The sequence below is a fragment of the Mirounga leonina genome, unplaced genomic scaffold (assembly GCF_011800145.1).
Source record: "Mirounga leonina isolate KUSES-001 unplaced genomic scaffold, KU_Mleo_1.0 Mir_165, whole genome shotgun sequence".
In the NCBI taxonomy this organism is placed as follows: Eukaryota; Metazoa; Chordata; class Mammalia; order Carnivora; family Phocidae; genus Mirounga; species Mirounga leonina.
The window spans coordinates 21506394-21519598 of record NW_023270415.1 but is presented as its reverse complement, the minus strand read 5'-3'; the positions used below and the strand labels follow the sequence as shown (position 1 = coordinate 21519598).

General features: G+C 36.9%; 1 protein-coding gene across 2 annotated transcripts in view; it reads left to right on the top strand.

The window, feature by feature from the left end:
- The window catches only part of TRAM1 (translocation associated membrane protein 1), a 32228-nt gene extending 22165 nt beyond the window's left edge, over positions 1-10063 (top strand). For both annotated transcript variants that reach the window (XM_035011317.1, XM_035011319.1), the window contains exons 9-11: positions 353-496; positions 842-1002; positions 8484-10063. In XM_035011317.1, the coding sequence (XP_034867208.1) occupies positions 353-496; positions 842-1002; positions 8484-8557 (379 nt within the window). In that variant the 3' untranslated portion in view covers positions 8558-10063. The remainder of the gene's footprint in view (positions 1-352; positions 497-841; positions 1003-8483) is intronic.
- Positions 10064-13205: the final 3142 nt, after the last annotated feature.

Here is a 13205-nt window from a genome sequence, read left to right as displayed (position 1 = left end):
AGCCCGATGTGGGACTCAATCCCAGGACCCTGGGATCATGACCCGAGCCGAAGGCAAATGCTTAACGACTGAGCCACCCAGGCACCCTAGTTATATTAAAAAAAAGATCAGCTAAACAAAAAGTCAATTATTTCTTTACTGGACTTCCTAGAATCTTAAATCTGCTATGTTATATATTTCCAAGAGTGTGATATATAGCATATCCCAAACCTTTTACTTCAGAATCTTTTTTTGCAGAACAAAAAGAAATGTTGTTTTAATATGCATTTACTTAGTAGGAATCTGATGCCTATTAGAATCTATTCATATCTTTGTAATTTTATGAATTTGACTTAAGACATTTTTCTTACAGGTTTTCTCTGTGGGCAGTTCTATTTGTTTTGGGAAGACTTCTGACTTTAATTCTTTCAGTACTCACTGTTGGCTTTGGCCTTGCAAGAGCAGAGAATCAGAAACTGGATTTCAGTGCTGGGAACTTCAATGTGTTAGCTGTAAGGTACAGCCAATTTAACATTTTTCTCACTTTGTACTGCTATATAGTATGTATTATCCGTTTATGATGTAGATCATCTTAAAAAAATAAAGAGACAAATACGGGGGGGAACACATTCATTTGATTTCAAACCTGCTGCAGTTGCGTATGTCTGAATTGAAATTCTAAGGGTTTTCTTTGAATTTAGAGATTAACTATTAATGGGATAATTGTTTATTAACATCATCTTGTCACCAGTGGGAATTCAGCACCAAGATTATAATCCTGTCAGTGCAAGATAGAACACTGCATTCAATGGCATTGCTTTGATTTACTCTGATTTTTGTTTATTAACCTTAATATCCTCAGAATTGCTGTCCTGGCATCCATTTGCATTACCCAAGCATTCATGATGTGGAAGTTCATTAATTTTCAGCTTCGGAGGTGGAGGGAACATTCAACTTTTCAGGCACCTGCTGTGAAGAAGAAACCAACAGTGACTAAAGGCAGGTCTTCTAGAAAAGGAACAGGTTTGTATTCAGTAAGCAGTGGAAAAGCTGAAGCAGAAAACATTCAAAAAAAAAAATGTTGTGGGGTCTTATTCTAAACTTAATTAAAATTTAAAAAATATTTTTTTTATTTGAGAGAGAACGAAAGAGCACTGTGCACATGAGCAGGGGAAGGAGCAGAGGGGGAGGGAGAGGGACAAGCAGACTCTGGGCTGAGCACAGAGCCCAACACGGGGTTCGATCTCACGACCCTGAGATCATGACCCGAGCCAAAACCAAGAGTCAGACACTCAACTGACTAAACCACCCAGGTGCCCCTAAAATTCTATAAGGAAAATTTTAATTCTGTTTTTAGCAAAATCAGAGGCAAAGTAAAACTTAACCCATTCAATAGTTTGTTGATTCCCTGGGTCAGTTATTCCCCAAAAGCTGTCCACTAAATTTCTCTCTCCCAAGTTTTCCCCTAGACCAGTGTATATGGGCCATTTTAGTCGTGAATAATTAACCCAGCAAGCGGTAGTTTGTGCTTTCAAGCATCTTACTCATATTTAAAAAACAAAACCTCTTTACAGCCCCTCCCCATCTTAGTTCCAAGTAGAACAGCATTTTCTATAACTTTTGATTGCTTGATCCTTCATCTTTGAGCCTGCATCTACCCTCTTTTCTTCTTCTGGCTTTTGACTGAAATGCATTGACATTGCAGTACTTTTTTCAACTAGTATTTGGTGTTATAATAGGAATTGTAACATAGGAGTTCATTTTTAAAAATATATCAACTCTGGTTTGCTCCTTAAAAGTCTTCATATTTGATAGTTTATGTCCTCCAGCCCTGTCCTATTCAAGCTTGTCTCAGCAACTCTTGGGCCTTTGCATTTCATATAAGTTTTAGTACATCTTGGTCAATTTCCACCCCCACCCCCCCAAAAAAAAACTCTTGCTGGGATATTAGATTGGAATTACATTGAATCTATAGATCATTTTAGGGAGGAATGAGCATTTCAGCCCATGAATATGGTATATACTTCCATTTACCTAGATTATCTTTAACTTCTTTCAATGATATTTATTTAATAACCATTTTGTTGGGATCTAAATCACATACCATAAGGTTCACCCTTTAAAGTATATGGCTCAGGGGCGCCTGGGTGGCTCAGTCGTTGGGTGTCTGCCTTCGGCTCGGGTCGTGATCCCAGAGTCCTGGGATCGAATCCCCACATTGGGCTCCCTGCTTGGCAGGAAGTGCTTTTCCCTCTCCCACTCCCCCTGCTTGTGTTCCTCCTCTCTCTGTCTCTCTCTGTCAAATGAATAAATAAAATCTTAAAAAAATAAAGTATATGGCTCAGTGGTTTTTAAGTATATTCACAAAGTGTGTGAGCCACTAATTCGAGAACATTTTTATCTCCCCAAAAAGAGACCCAATGCCCGCTAGCAGTCATTTCCTATCCTTTCCTTCCCCCTGCCTCTGGCAGCCACTTACCTATTTTCTGTCTCTGTGGATTGGCCTTTTCTGGACATTTCATATAAATGGAATCATATAAATTGTGATCTTTTGCAACTGGTTTCTTTCACTTAGCTTATACTTAAGGTTCATACATGTTGTAGCGAATACCAATACTTGATTCCTTTTTATGGCCAAGTACTATTCCATTGTGTGGATATACCAGATTATGTTTATCCACTTACTAATTGCATTTGGGTTGTTTCCACTCTTTTGCTGCTGTAAACATTTATGTACAAGTTTTTTTTTGAACACCTGTTTTTGCTCTCTTGGGTATATACCTAGGAATGGAATGGCTAGGTCAAATGGTGATTGTATATTTAACATTTGCGGGAGGAACCGCTAAAAGTGGCTGCACCATTTTACATTCATTGTTTTTTACATATGATATCCAGTTGTCCCCTGCAGCATTTGTTGAAAAGACTAACCTTTCTCTATTGTGTTGTCCGGATACCCTTGTTGAAAATCAGTTGATCAAGTGCTTCCAGGGCAGAATAAGTAACTTGTTTTCGGTGGGGAGAGGAAATCAGTTGATCAAAAAGTAGGAATTTATTTTTGGGCTCTCAATTCTGTTTTTGCCTATTCTTTTTTTTTTTTTTTTTTTAATTTTATTTTATTGTTATGTTAGTCACCATACATTACATCATTAGTTTTTGATGTAGTGTTCCATGATTCATTGTTTGCGTATAACACCCAGTGCTCCATTCAATACGTGCCCTCTTTAATACCCATCACCAGGCTAACCCATCCCCCCCCCTCCCCTCTAGAACCCTCAGTTTGTTTCTCAGAGTCCAGTCTCTCATGGTTCATTATGCCTGTTCTTATGCCAGTACCACACTGTCTTGATTACTGTTGCTTTCTAGTTTGTTTTGAAATCAGGAAATGTGAGTCCTCCATTTTGTTCTTTTTCATTCTTTGGTTATTCTGGGTCCTTTGAACTTCCATATGAATTTTAGGATCAGCTTGTCAGTTTCTGCAAAAGCCAGCTGGGCTTTTGATATGGATTATTTTGAATCTGTCGATTCCCTTGAAAAATAGGAACATGGATGTCCTTCCATTTATTTGGGTCTTCTTTCATATCTTTTAGTTAAATTTTGTAGTTATCTGTGTATAAGTCTTGCCCTTCTTTTTATTCCTAAGTATTTTATTCTTTTTGATGATATTGTAAATAGAATTGTCTTCTTAATTTCTTTTTTGGATTGTTTATTGCCAGTATATAGAAATATAATTGATTTTTCCATATTGATCTTTTATCCTGCAACATCACTGAACTTTTTAGGGTTATTATTTAGTAGTGGGGTTTTGTGTGAATTCCTTTGCATTTTCAGTATGCAGGACCATGTCATCTGCAGATGGAAATAGTTTTACTTCTTCCTGTCTAATCTGGATGATTTTTATTTCATCTTCTTGCCAAATTGCCCTGCCTAGAACCTCCAAAACAATGTTGAGTGGAAGTGGTGGGAGCAGACATCCTCATCTTGTTCCTGATATTATGAGGAAAGCATCTAGTCCTTTACCATTAAGTATGATGTTACTTGTGGGTTTTTCTAAATGCCTTTATCAGCTTAAGGAAGTTCCCTTCTATTTCTGGTTTATTAGTATCTTTATTATGAAAGGATGTTAGATTTTGTCACTTGCTTTTTCAGTATCTGCTGAAATCATCAAATGGTTTGTGTCCTTCATTTTATTGATATCATGTATTACTATTTTTTTTAAAGATTTTGTAATTATTTATTTGACAGAGAGAACACAGGCAGGAGGGAGGGGCAGAAGGGAGAGGGAGAAGCAGACTCCCCGCTGAGCAGGGAGCCCGATGCAGGAGCGGGACTCGATCCCAGGACCCTGAGATCATGACCTGAACTGAAGGCAGACACTTAACCCACTGAGCCACCCAGGTGCCCGATATCATATATTACTATGAATTGATTTTTGAATGTTAAGGCAACAATGCATTCCTGGGATAAATCTCATTTGGTCATGTTATATAAGATGTTGTTTGATTTGATTTGTTAGTATTTTATTGAGCATTTTTATGTCTGTATTCATAAAGGATATTGATGTGTATTTTTTGGTAATATATATTATTTTCAAATGTAAAACCAATCTTGCATTTCTGACATAAATTCAAGTTGATGATGATAATTCATCACTTTTAATAGATTGGTGTTTTCAGTATTTTTTTAGAATTTTTGCACCTGTGTTCATATAAAAGAATGGCCTCTAATTAGCCTGGTTTTGTTTTTGTAATGTTCTTATCAGATCTTGGTGTCAGGGTTGTGGTGGCTTTATAAATAAAAGTATTGGGCAGTTTTATCTTTTGTGTGATGTCAGCATTATTTCTTACTTAAATGTTTGGAAGAATTTACCAGTGAGGCCACCTAACCTAGAATCTTCTCTAGGGGAGGATATTTTACCTATAGATTTACATTCTTTAATAGATAATAGGATTATTCAGATTTTTATTCCTTATTGTGTCTCCTTTGGAAAGTTGTGTTTGTCAAGGAATTTTTTCATTTCATCTAACTTTGCAAGTGTGTTGGTAAAATTATAATATCCTCTTATTCATTTGTGTAGAATAGTGGTATTTTTTATTTCCTATGTTAGTAATTTATGCCCTTCTCTCTTTTTTTTTTTCCCCATTTGCCAAGAACTAACATTTGTGGGCTTTTTTGTTGATTTTCTTAGTCATATCATTGATTTTTGTTCCTATTTCCCTTTCTTTGGGCTTGATTTGCTGTTTTGTTATTTGTGGTTTACCTTCTTCAGATGGATCTTTACATCATTGATTTTCTGCCCATCTCGTGAATTACTTACAATTAAAGACAAACTTCCCTTTCAGCAATGCTTTAATTGAATTTCATAGATTTTGATATGTCTTTTTCATTATCATTCACTTCAGGATATAATTCCAATCTGATTTCTTTGACCCATGGATCAATCATTTATTAATGCATCGTTTAATTTACAACTACTTGGGCATTTTCTAGTTTTCTTTTTGTTACTGATTTTAGCTTAATTCCTTTATGGTTAAAGAACATATTCTGAATGATTTCAGTTCTTTGGAATTTGTTAGACTTTCATTATGGCTCAGCATGTGTTCAGTTTTGGTAAATGTTCCATTTAGACTTCAAAAGAATGTGTTTTCTGAATTTCTTGGGTTTTATGTTGTATATCAGGTCAGATTTGTTGTATTGTTCAATCTGTATCTTTACTGATTTGGTAAGAGTTCTGTTTGTTCAGTCAGTTATTGCAGGAGATACCACTTTTCCTTGTAGCTTACCAGTTTTTGCTTTCAATATTTTGAAGATGTATTATAGGTATATCAAAATTCAGGGTTGTTATAAATTCCTGTTGAATTTATCCTTTCCTTTTATTGAATATCCGTCTTCATCTCTAGTAAATGTCTGAATTTACTACTATAGCTACACCAGCTTTCTTTTGGTAAAATGTTATGGTGTATCTTTTTCTGTATTTTTCTACTTTAAACCTTTCTTTATCCTTAAATATAAATTGCATCTCTTGTCAGCAGCATATAATTGGATTTAATTGTCTGATAATTATTGTCTTTGTTTTTGGAATTATACTGATGTGCCTGGGTATGATTTTCTTTGTATTTATCCTATTCTCTGTCATATAGAGCTTCCTGAATCTTGGCTTGGCTTCTTTTATCATTTTTGGAAAATTCTTGACCATAATTTCTTCAAATACTCTTCTACCCCATTCTCTTTCTCCTGTCTTTCTGGGACTCCAATATATGTTTTAAACCCTTTTTACCCTGTCCATGCTTTTCTGCATTTTTCATCCCTTTTTTTTCTGAGTTTCAATCTAAGTATTTTTTCTGTTTCATTGATTTCTTCTGTTGTGCCTAATCTGCTATTAAATTCATTTATTAAGTCTGTATTTTCAGTTACTGTATTTTCCAGTTATAGAATTAAAGATTTTAGTTCTCATGAAATTCTCCATCTTTTCATTTATTTTTATTACTCATTGTTCTTTTAATGTCCCTGTCTGATAACTCCAGATGTGGATCAGCTGAGGATCTTTTCTTTTCTCTTTTCTTTTTCTTTTCTTTTCCTTTCTTTTCTTTTCAACAGTAAACATCTTTATTACATGAGTTGAAGATAGGAGGGAAGATGATTTATTTGCTTTCTGGACCTTGATTTTCCTCAAATAGAACCCCAGTTCCTTGCCCTCTAGCACATAGCCCTCTGCTCAGCCACACTGACCTCGTCTTCAAGCAATGCACCCAAGAGGCCTGCTCTGGTAGAACTGCTCCTCCAAAAGACTGCTCATTGTTGCTTGCTTTTTCCTTTCATTATATTTCTTCTGAATTTTCTTTGATTCTTTTTTGTTTAAAATCTCTTCCTCCTCAGGAGTCAACTTAACCCGCTTCTTGCAGCCCAGAAGTAGTACATAGTGGGAATCATACCATTGTCAGGATGGTGTGCTGTCAGTGAGCACAGTACAGTTCCTCACCAGGGCCTTTGTGGACTACTCATTCATTGTTGGATCCTTTACAGACAGTATCAGTAATGCCTCTTCGGCGCTCCCAACACTCACAGCACCAGGAGAAGTTCCCGCACCCAGTCTCAAGGCAGGGTACTTCTTACTGCCTCCCTAGATTGGGACTGTGTGTATGGGGCAGAGCATCCCAGCTCATACTTCTGCTTCTTGTGGAAGGGCTTTCTCTTGCCCCTGGTCTTGCAGGGCTTGTGCCAGTTATCCCAACAGATGCCCATCACTTGGTGCTGGCTGAAAAGAACGAAGCTCTGTTCCTGATACATTTTTTTCTCTTAGTTTTTAGTCATTTGGTCTTGCTTTCCAGGATGCCTGGCAATTTTTTAATTGAATACTGGACGTTTTATGGTAAAAATGTGTGTAGGTTCTAGACGAGTTTATAGAGGCTCTGGATTGAATATGGGTAGATCATTCTCTCCTGTCAAAACTGATCTATTCCCAGTTTGCCCTCATTCCTAGAACATCAACCATTTGTACAGTCTGTCTTCTCTGACAGACCCTGGGTTCAGATTTTTTTCTTGCTGTCATTATGAGACTAAGCAGTTCTCTGTTTAGCTTTGTACTTGCATAGGAGTTGCTTGCTGCTTGATTTCTCTGAGTCTTGCTTTGTGTGTGCACATTCAGTAATTGTCACATACCTTATGGGAGAAATACACAGAGCAGCCTTCGGGGGTTTTTTTTTTCTCCTTCAAACAGGCATTTTTGTATTCCAACTTTTATGGATATTTTTGGAGGGAGGGTTAGTCTAACAATAATTACAGATCAATCGATCGATTGATAGATATCTCCATCATAACTTGAAGAAGGCAGCCATAGTACACTCCTAAACATAAGAGTTATCCTGAACACTGACTTTGTCTTTTAAAGAAACATAACCCCAAGAACTTTGCTTACAGACAAATGTGAAAAGGTTCTTTATTGCTACCAAAAGTACTGCTCTTAAAACTATTTTAAAATTCTTCTCATTGTTTTTTAGAGTTTTCTGTCTTCTCTCTGTCACTTTTTTCTGCTTTCAGTAGTAATTGCTTTATTTTTTACTGAGATGCAATTGACAGTTACTTTTTTAAAAATGTGCTACTTTTAGGGGCACCTGGGTGGCTCAGTTGGTTAAGCATCTGACTCAGGGTTTCGGCTCAGGTCATGATCTCAGTTGTGGGATCAAGGCCCATGTTAGGCTCGGTGCTCAGGGCAGAGTCTGCTTCAGATTCTCTCTCCCTCTCCCTCACACACTCACTCACTCTCAAATAAATAAAATCTTTAAAAAATTTGCTACTTTTAGTTCATTGTGTTTAACATGTTACCAGGTTTTATGATTGGTTAAATACTAGTAAAGGTCTATTTACTGCTAAATAAGTTTTACCTAAGGGCATGCAGATATTTATTGGGTTTTTAAATTTTCTTTTCTGAAGGTACTTTTATGTATAAATATGATACTATTTGCATTTCTTTATAAAAGAGAGTAATACTGATTCTTTTCTCTTTTCAGAAAATGGTGTAAATGGAACAGTAACTTCAAATGGAGCAGACTCTCCCCGTAATAGAAAAGAGAAATCTTCATAATGAATTACAATCTAATTGATTAATGTCCCCAAAGAAATCTGCTTTTTACTATATCTTTCAGCACTAGAGATTTTTTCTGTCCTTAAAAATACAGTTTGTGCTCTTTGATTCTTGCTATTGTACTGTTTCATGCATTTTTTTAAAGGGCATTTGAGGGAAGGATGATTACTATGAGTGAGAAAAATATTTTAGCTTAGACTAAGCTACCTGCCTTCAAAATAGTTTAGGGACCACCACCATATTTTATTTTGTTTTTTATCTTTGAACGTTTTTCTAATGATTTGGAGAGATAACTATTTACAAAAATTCTACATATCAGTGGTAAAATTTCTTGCTCTCACCAATTTTTTATATTAGCAAGATGGCCTGTTCCAGCAAGGTCATATTTTTTAAGTTATCTTTCAGGGTAAAATGGAAATACTATAAAGTTGGAAGTCAAACTTTAATATGTTTTCAGTGTTCTCTAATTTTTAGGAATTTTTGTAGTCTTTACACCTGGGAAAAAAGATTTGTAAATTCACTAAAATAATTGTGTGCTTTATTTTATAGGTAATGGTTGTTAATGTTACATCCCATTTAAAAAAAAGAAAACATACTCTTGGTTACAATGTGTGGAGATTTATTGCCATATATATTGAATCAAAATATATGAACGTAAAAGTACCTGTGAAGTAAAATCTTTCTTGTGCATTTTCAACACTTGTAAACTGGAAATCAGAAAATTAAATATTCACTATAAAGAAGCAAATCTGACTATAGCCCTTTTTGATATGTTTATTAATAATGATTCTTAATGGGGCTTGTTATAAGGTCGGTATGCACAGCATCTTAGAAAAATATTGTTTAACCTGCAAACCCTTTTTAAAAATAATGCCTACTTGATTTATATCTATAAAAAGAATGTCGGGTAATTATATTTGGAAAACATTTACTGCACTAATCTTAAAGAAATTGAAAATTCAGTTGGATAAATAGTCTTACAAAAGACAGTGCTTTATGTTATAACTATAGCTTTGGTCCCATCTTTAATTGAGAAGCATTTATCTGTATAAAACATATTTTTGGATAAATATATATATATATTTGTATCTCTACAGAAAGGCTCTAAAAAACATTTGAGTAAAACATTTGGTTCCCTTTTCTATAATTATCCTTAAAACTTCTTACAGCTGTATTGGGTTTTTTGTTGTCTTCACAGTACCTATACTGCTCCTTTTGGCGTTCACATCTTGTTCTCCATTTCTCACTTTTGTCACCAGCTCATGTTTGTGCCATTTTTAGTATAAAAGTTGCAGGCTTGTTAGGTCTGCAGTTTAATAAGTTGCCATGCTGCTAGAAAGTTGTGCTTTTCTATTTCCAGCTGTTTACTTCCTGGAAAAAGTAGTAGCTCTCTGTAGCATCATGGAGTTTCAGTGGAACCAAATTTTTGCCATTAAAAACTGGCATTATATTGAACTATACATTGAGAAGTCAATCAAAATAAAATTTTTACTTTCACAAGCTGTATCCTGGGCGTTTTCTTTATTGTTAGCAAGTTTTTATGCTATCTTAAGACATAATCTCATTAAAATGTACCATGTTTAAAGAGTATACTCTTGATAGACATTTAGAATAGCCTTTCCCAAAAAAGTGTTTTGCAAAAAAAGAGGATTAGTTTCATATAATTTCTGAGAGCTACTGAGGGGGGGCGGGAAATGGTTAATAACCAAATTCAGAGACTACTGAGTTTCTTTACTACAGGACTGCTCAACCCTTTATATGCAAATAATGCTTCCTGATCCACCAAGAATGTTTGCAATGGGGATATAACATGCAGTGTTTCCCATCTCTTTCGGCTATGGAAACTTCTTTCTATGGAATTACTTAAGAGCATTGTGTTCTACACCATACCATACCACAAGTTTGGGAAAAGGAAAGAAAAAAGCACTTTGTACGTAGCTAAAACTTTATAGGCACACATATATACACAAGTATGATTGTAAATTATATAAGCTTTAGATCCCCTCACCCCAAATGCCCTCAGGAAAGCCTCCAGATCTTGCAGTGTGTCACCGTCACCCGGCCTCAGGTCAGCTTTGAAGCCTGATGGCAGCATGTAGGACCATGAGCCAGGACAACTGTCAGATTCATTGAGTAAACTTGAACTAGTTGCTTTGCCATTTTGGGAGTCAGTGTTTGCCTCTGTAAAATGCCTTTTTGCTTGCATTTTAGAATATGGTTGTGGGTGGTCCACAAAACCCTAAGTGCATTCTTCTAAAATTCAGTAATTCTACACAGTCAAAATCAGAACTAATCCTGAAGCAAAGCTTGTGTAGATGAAGAAATGGAAGAGAGAAATTTTTTGTTGCACATTTTGTTAGCAGTAGCCATTGACATCTTGTGTCTACAAGATGTTTCCAAATGTTTTCACTGAAAACTAGTTCTACTGCCTGCCTACATATGGACAACAATAAAAATTGTTTTTAAGAAGTGATAGTTACATTGATCACTTGTTTGCATTTTTTTCTCATAATTTTATTCGAAGCATTGCTGTTTGGTTTTTCTTAACTCTCTTAAGCACCAAATTTTAATATCTAAGTCAATTTTTTGGGAAACAAACACCATCCAGAACTTCCCTCCAGAACAAAACAATGATGTTCATGCCTCCAAATGACCAAATTTGAAGTCGGCCAAAACAAAAACAGCCCACACACAAAAAAAGTAACAAAAATCACATTCTAGGGGTTCCTTGCATTTACCAGCCTTTGCTTGTGCTGTCTAATCATCCTTCGGGTGACTTTTTAAAAAAGTAACACCCTACCTCATCAAAATAGACTTTTCCATTTGCTTTTTTTAAATTAAAAATAATTTAAAAAAGAAAACTTGAATTCACAACTGCCTGACTCATTTCAGTGTCATGTGCAGCATATGTAGCTTAGGAGGGCTATTTGTAGCACACATGATGAGGGGATACTGGTCTTCAAGGCTCAGCTTTCTTGCCAACTGTAAAATACTCGCAATTCCAAGTGTGACAGAAGAGACGACCTCTGAGAATCCCACAGGACAATACAGGCGCCCAAGCTGTTCATGGAGTGACAGGGCTTCTGTCAAATTGACACAGTTGCCCTGTGTCATGTATTTCCCATCCTGTTTCAGGACTTCCATTGAGAGGTCAAGAATCAGTCTGAGAAACTTCCATGTGGAATCTTCTGGAGATGTAGAGATTGGAACTGCTATCAAATCATTTATCACATCATCAAACTCTCTCTTCAGCCCTAGAATACAGTCTTCCGTTAGGACCTGAGAGCAGTCTCCTTTAAGATTGTCTCAGTCGTCGCCACATGTTTTTCGCATGTATTTCTTACATCCATCGACCACCAGTTGGTCAATCTCTACCACAGTGACCATTTTTGGTTTCAGTTTGACACTTTCACATAATATGCCCCCATCTCCGCCCCCTGGAATCAGTGCGTCTTTGCCTCTATAGTCTTTTCCACTGCCACGATAGCCTGGGTATACCCACATCACTCTCCGCCAGATTAACATCCCCGCCAAGATGAGAATATTCCCAAATTGCTTCAAGTGTAGAATTTTAATCTCTGATAAGGTGAATCTTCATCATACACCACTTCATCTATGTCATACTCAACCAGGCAACCATTATCAGTGGGCCAGTATCCGTCCATGGCTCCTCCTCAAACAATGGGCGGGAATCGCTTCCCCCACCCAGTACTGTCCTCAGTTCTTTCATTCTTCTACTTTGTTCAAAAGACGGTCAACTTCTTGGCCTTGTAGATCACCATCATAACTCTGAAGGCCCAACACCACCAATCCATGTGGGTAAATGCTCAAATTGGCAAAGCTGCCATTTTTGTTTCTGTAGGTCGCTAAATAACCATGGTCTTGCCAGCTGTGTCGACTTTGTCATCTAAAAGGAGACCTTTTAGAATGGTCTCACCATAAGCTTTGATGCTGAGCATGAAGTTGAGCGTGCTGTGCCATGCTGTTACAAGAGTGAGGCGAGGCCCTGCCATGCCTGGGGGAGGTGGCCGCCAGAGACTGGGAGGCTGCAGGACAGGCTGCAGCCAGTGGGGAGTGTCCACCTATTTACATTTTTAAAGGAGTAGCTTCAAAATTAATCCTGGGGGGGAAATTCTAGGGTAATGCTTAAACAGATGGTTCTCTCCAAAGATCACCCTTGTTGTGATAGGTGATTCAGTTAAGAGTCATCTACTATAAAAATTTCAACACAAGACAGGTTTGGGAATTTCAAAGCAGACATTAACAAGCATTAGTTGGGAAAATGAAAGACTAGTAACCCAGGTCATGAAAAGAGTGAATGGGGTTGGACTAAGTCTCTAGGCACTTTAGAAACCCTGGGTATAGGGGCACCTGGGTGGCTCAGATGGTTAAGCATCTGCCTTCGTCTCAGGTCATGATCCCCAGGGTCCTGGGATCGAACCCCACATCGGGCTCCTGGCTCAGCGGAGAGCCTGCTTCTCCCTCTCCCTCTGCCTCTCCCCCTGCTCATGCTCTCTCTACGTATCTCTGTGTCTCAAATGAATAAATAAAATCTTAAAAAAAAAAAAAGAAAGAAAGAAAGAAAGAAAGAAACCCAGGGTATATAGCTCAATCAATTAGGATGAAATGAGGCAAGAAGACAAGTTCC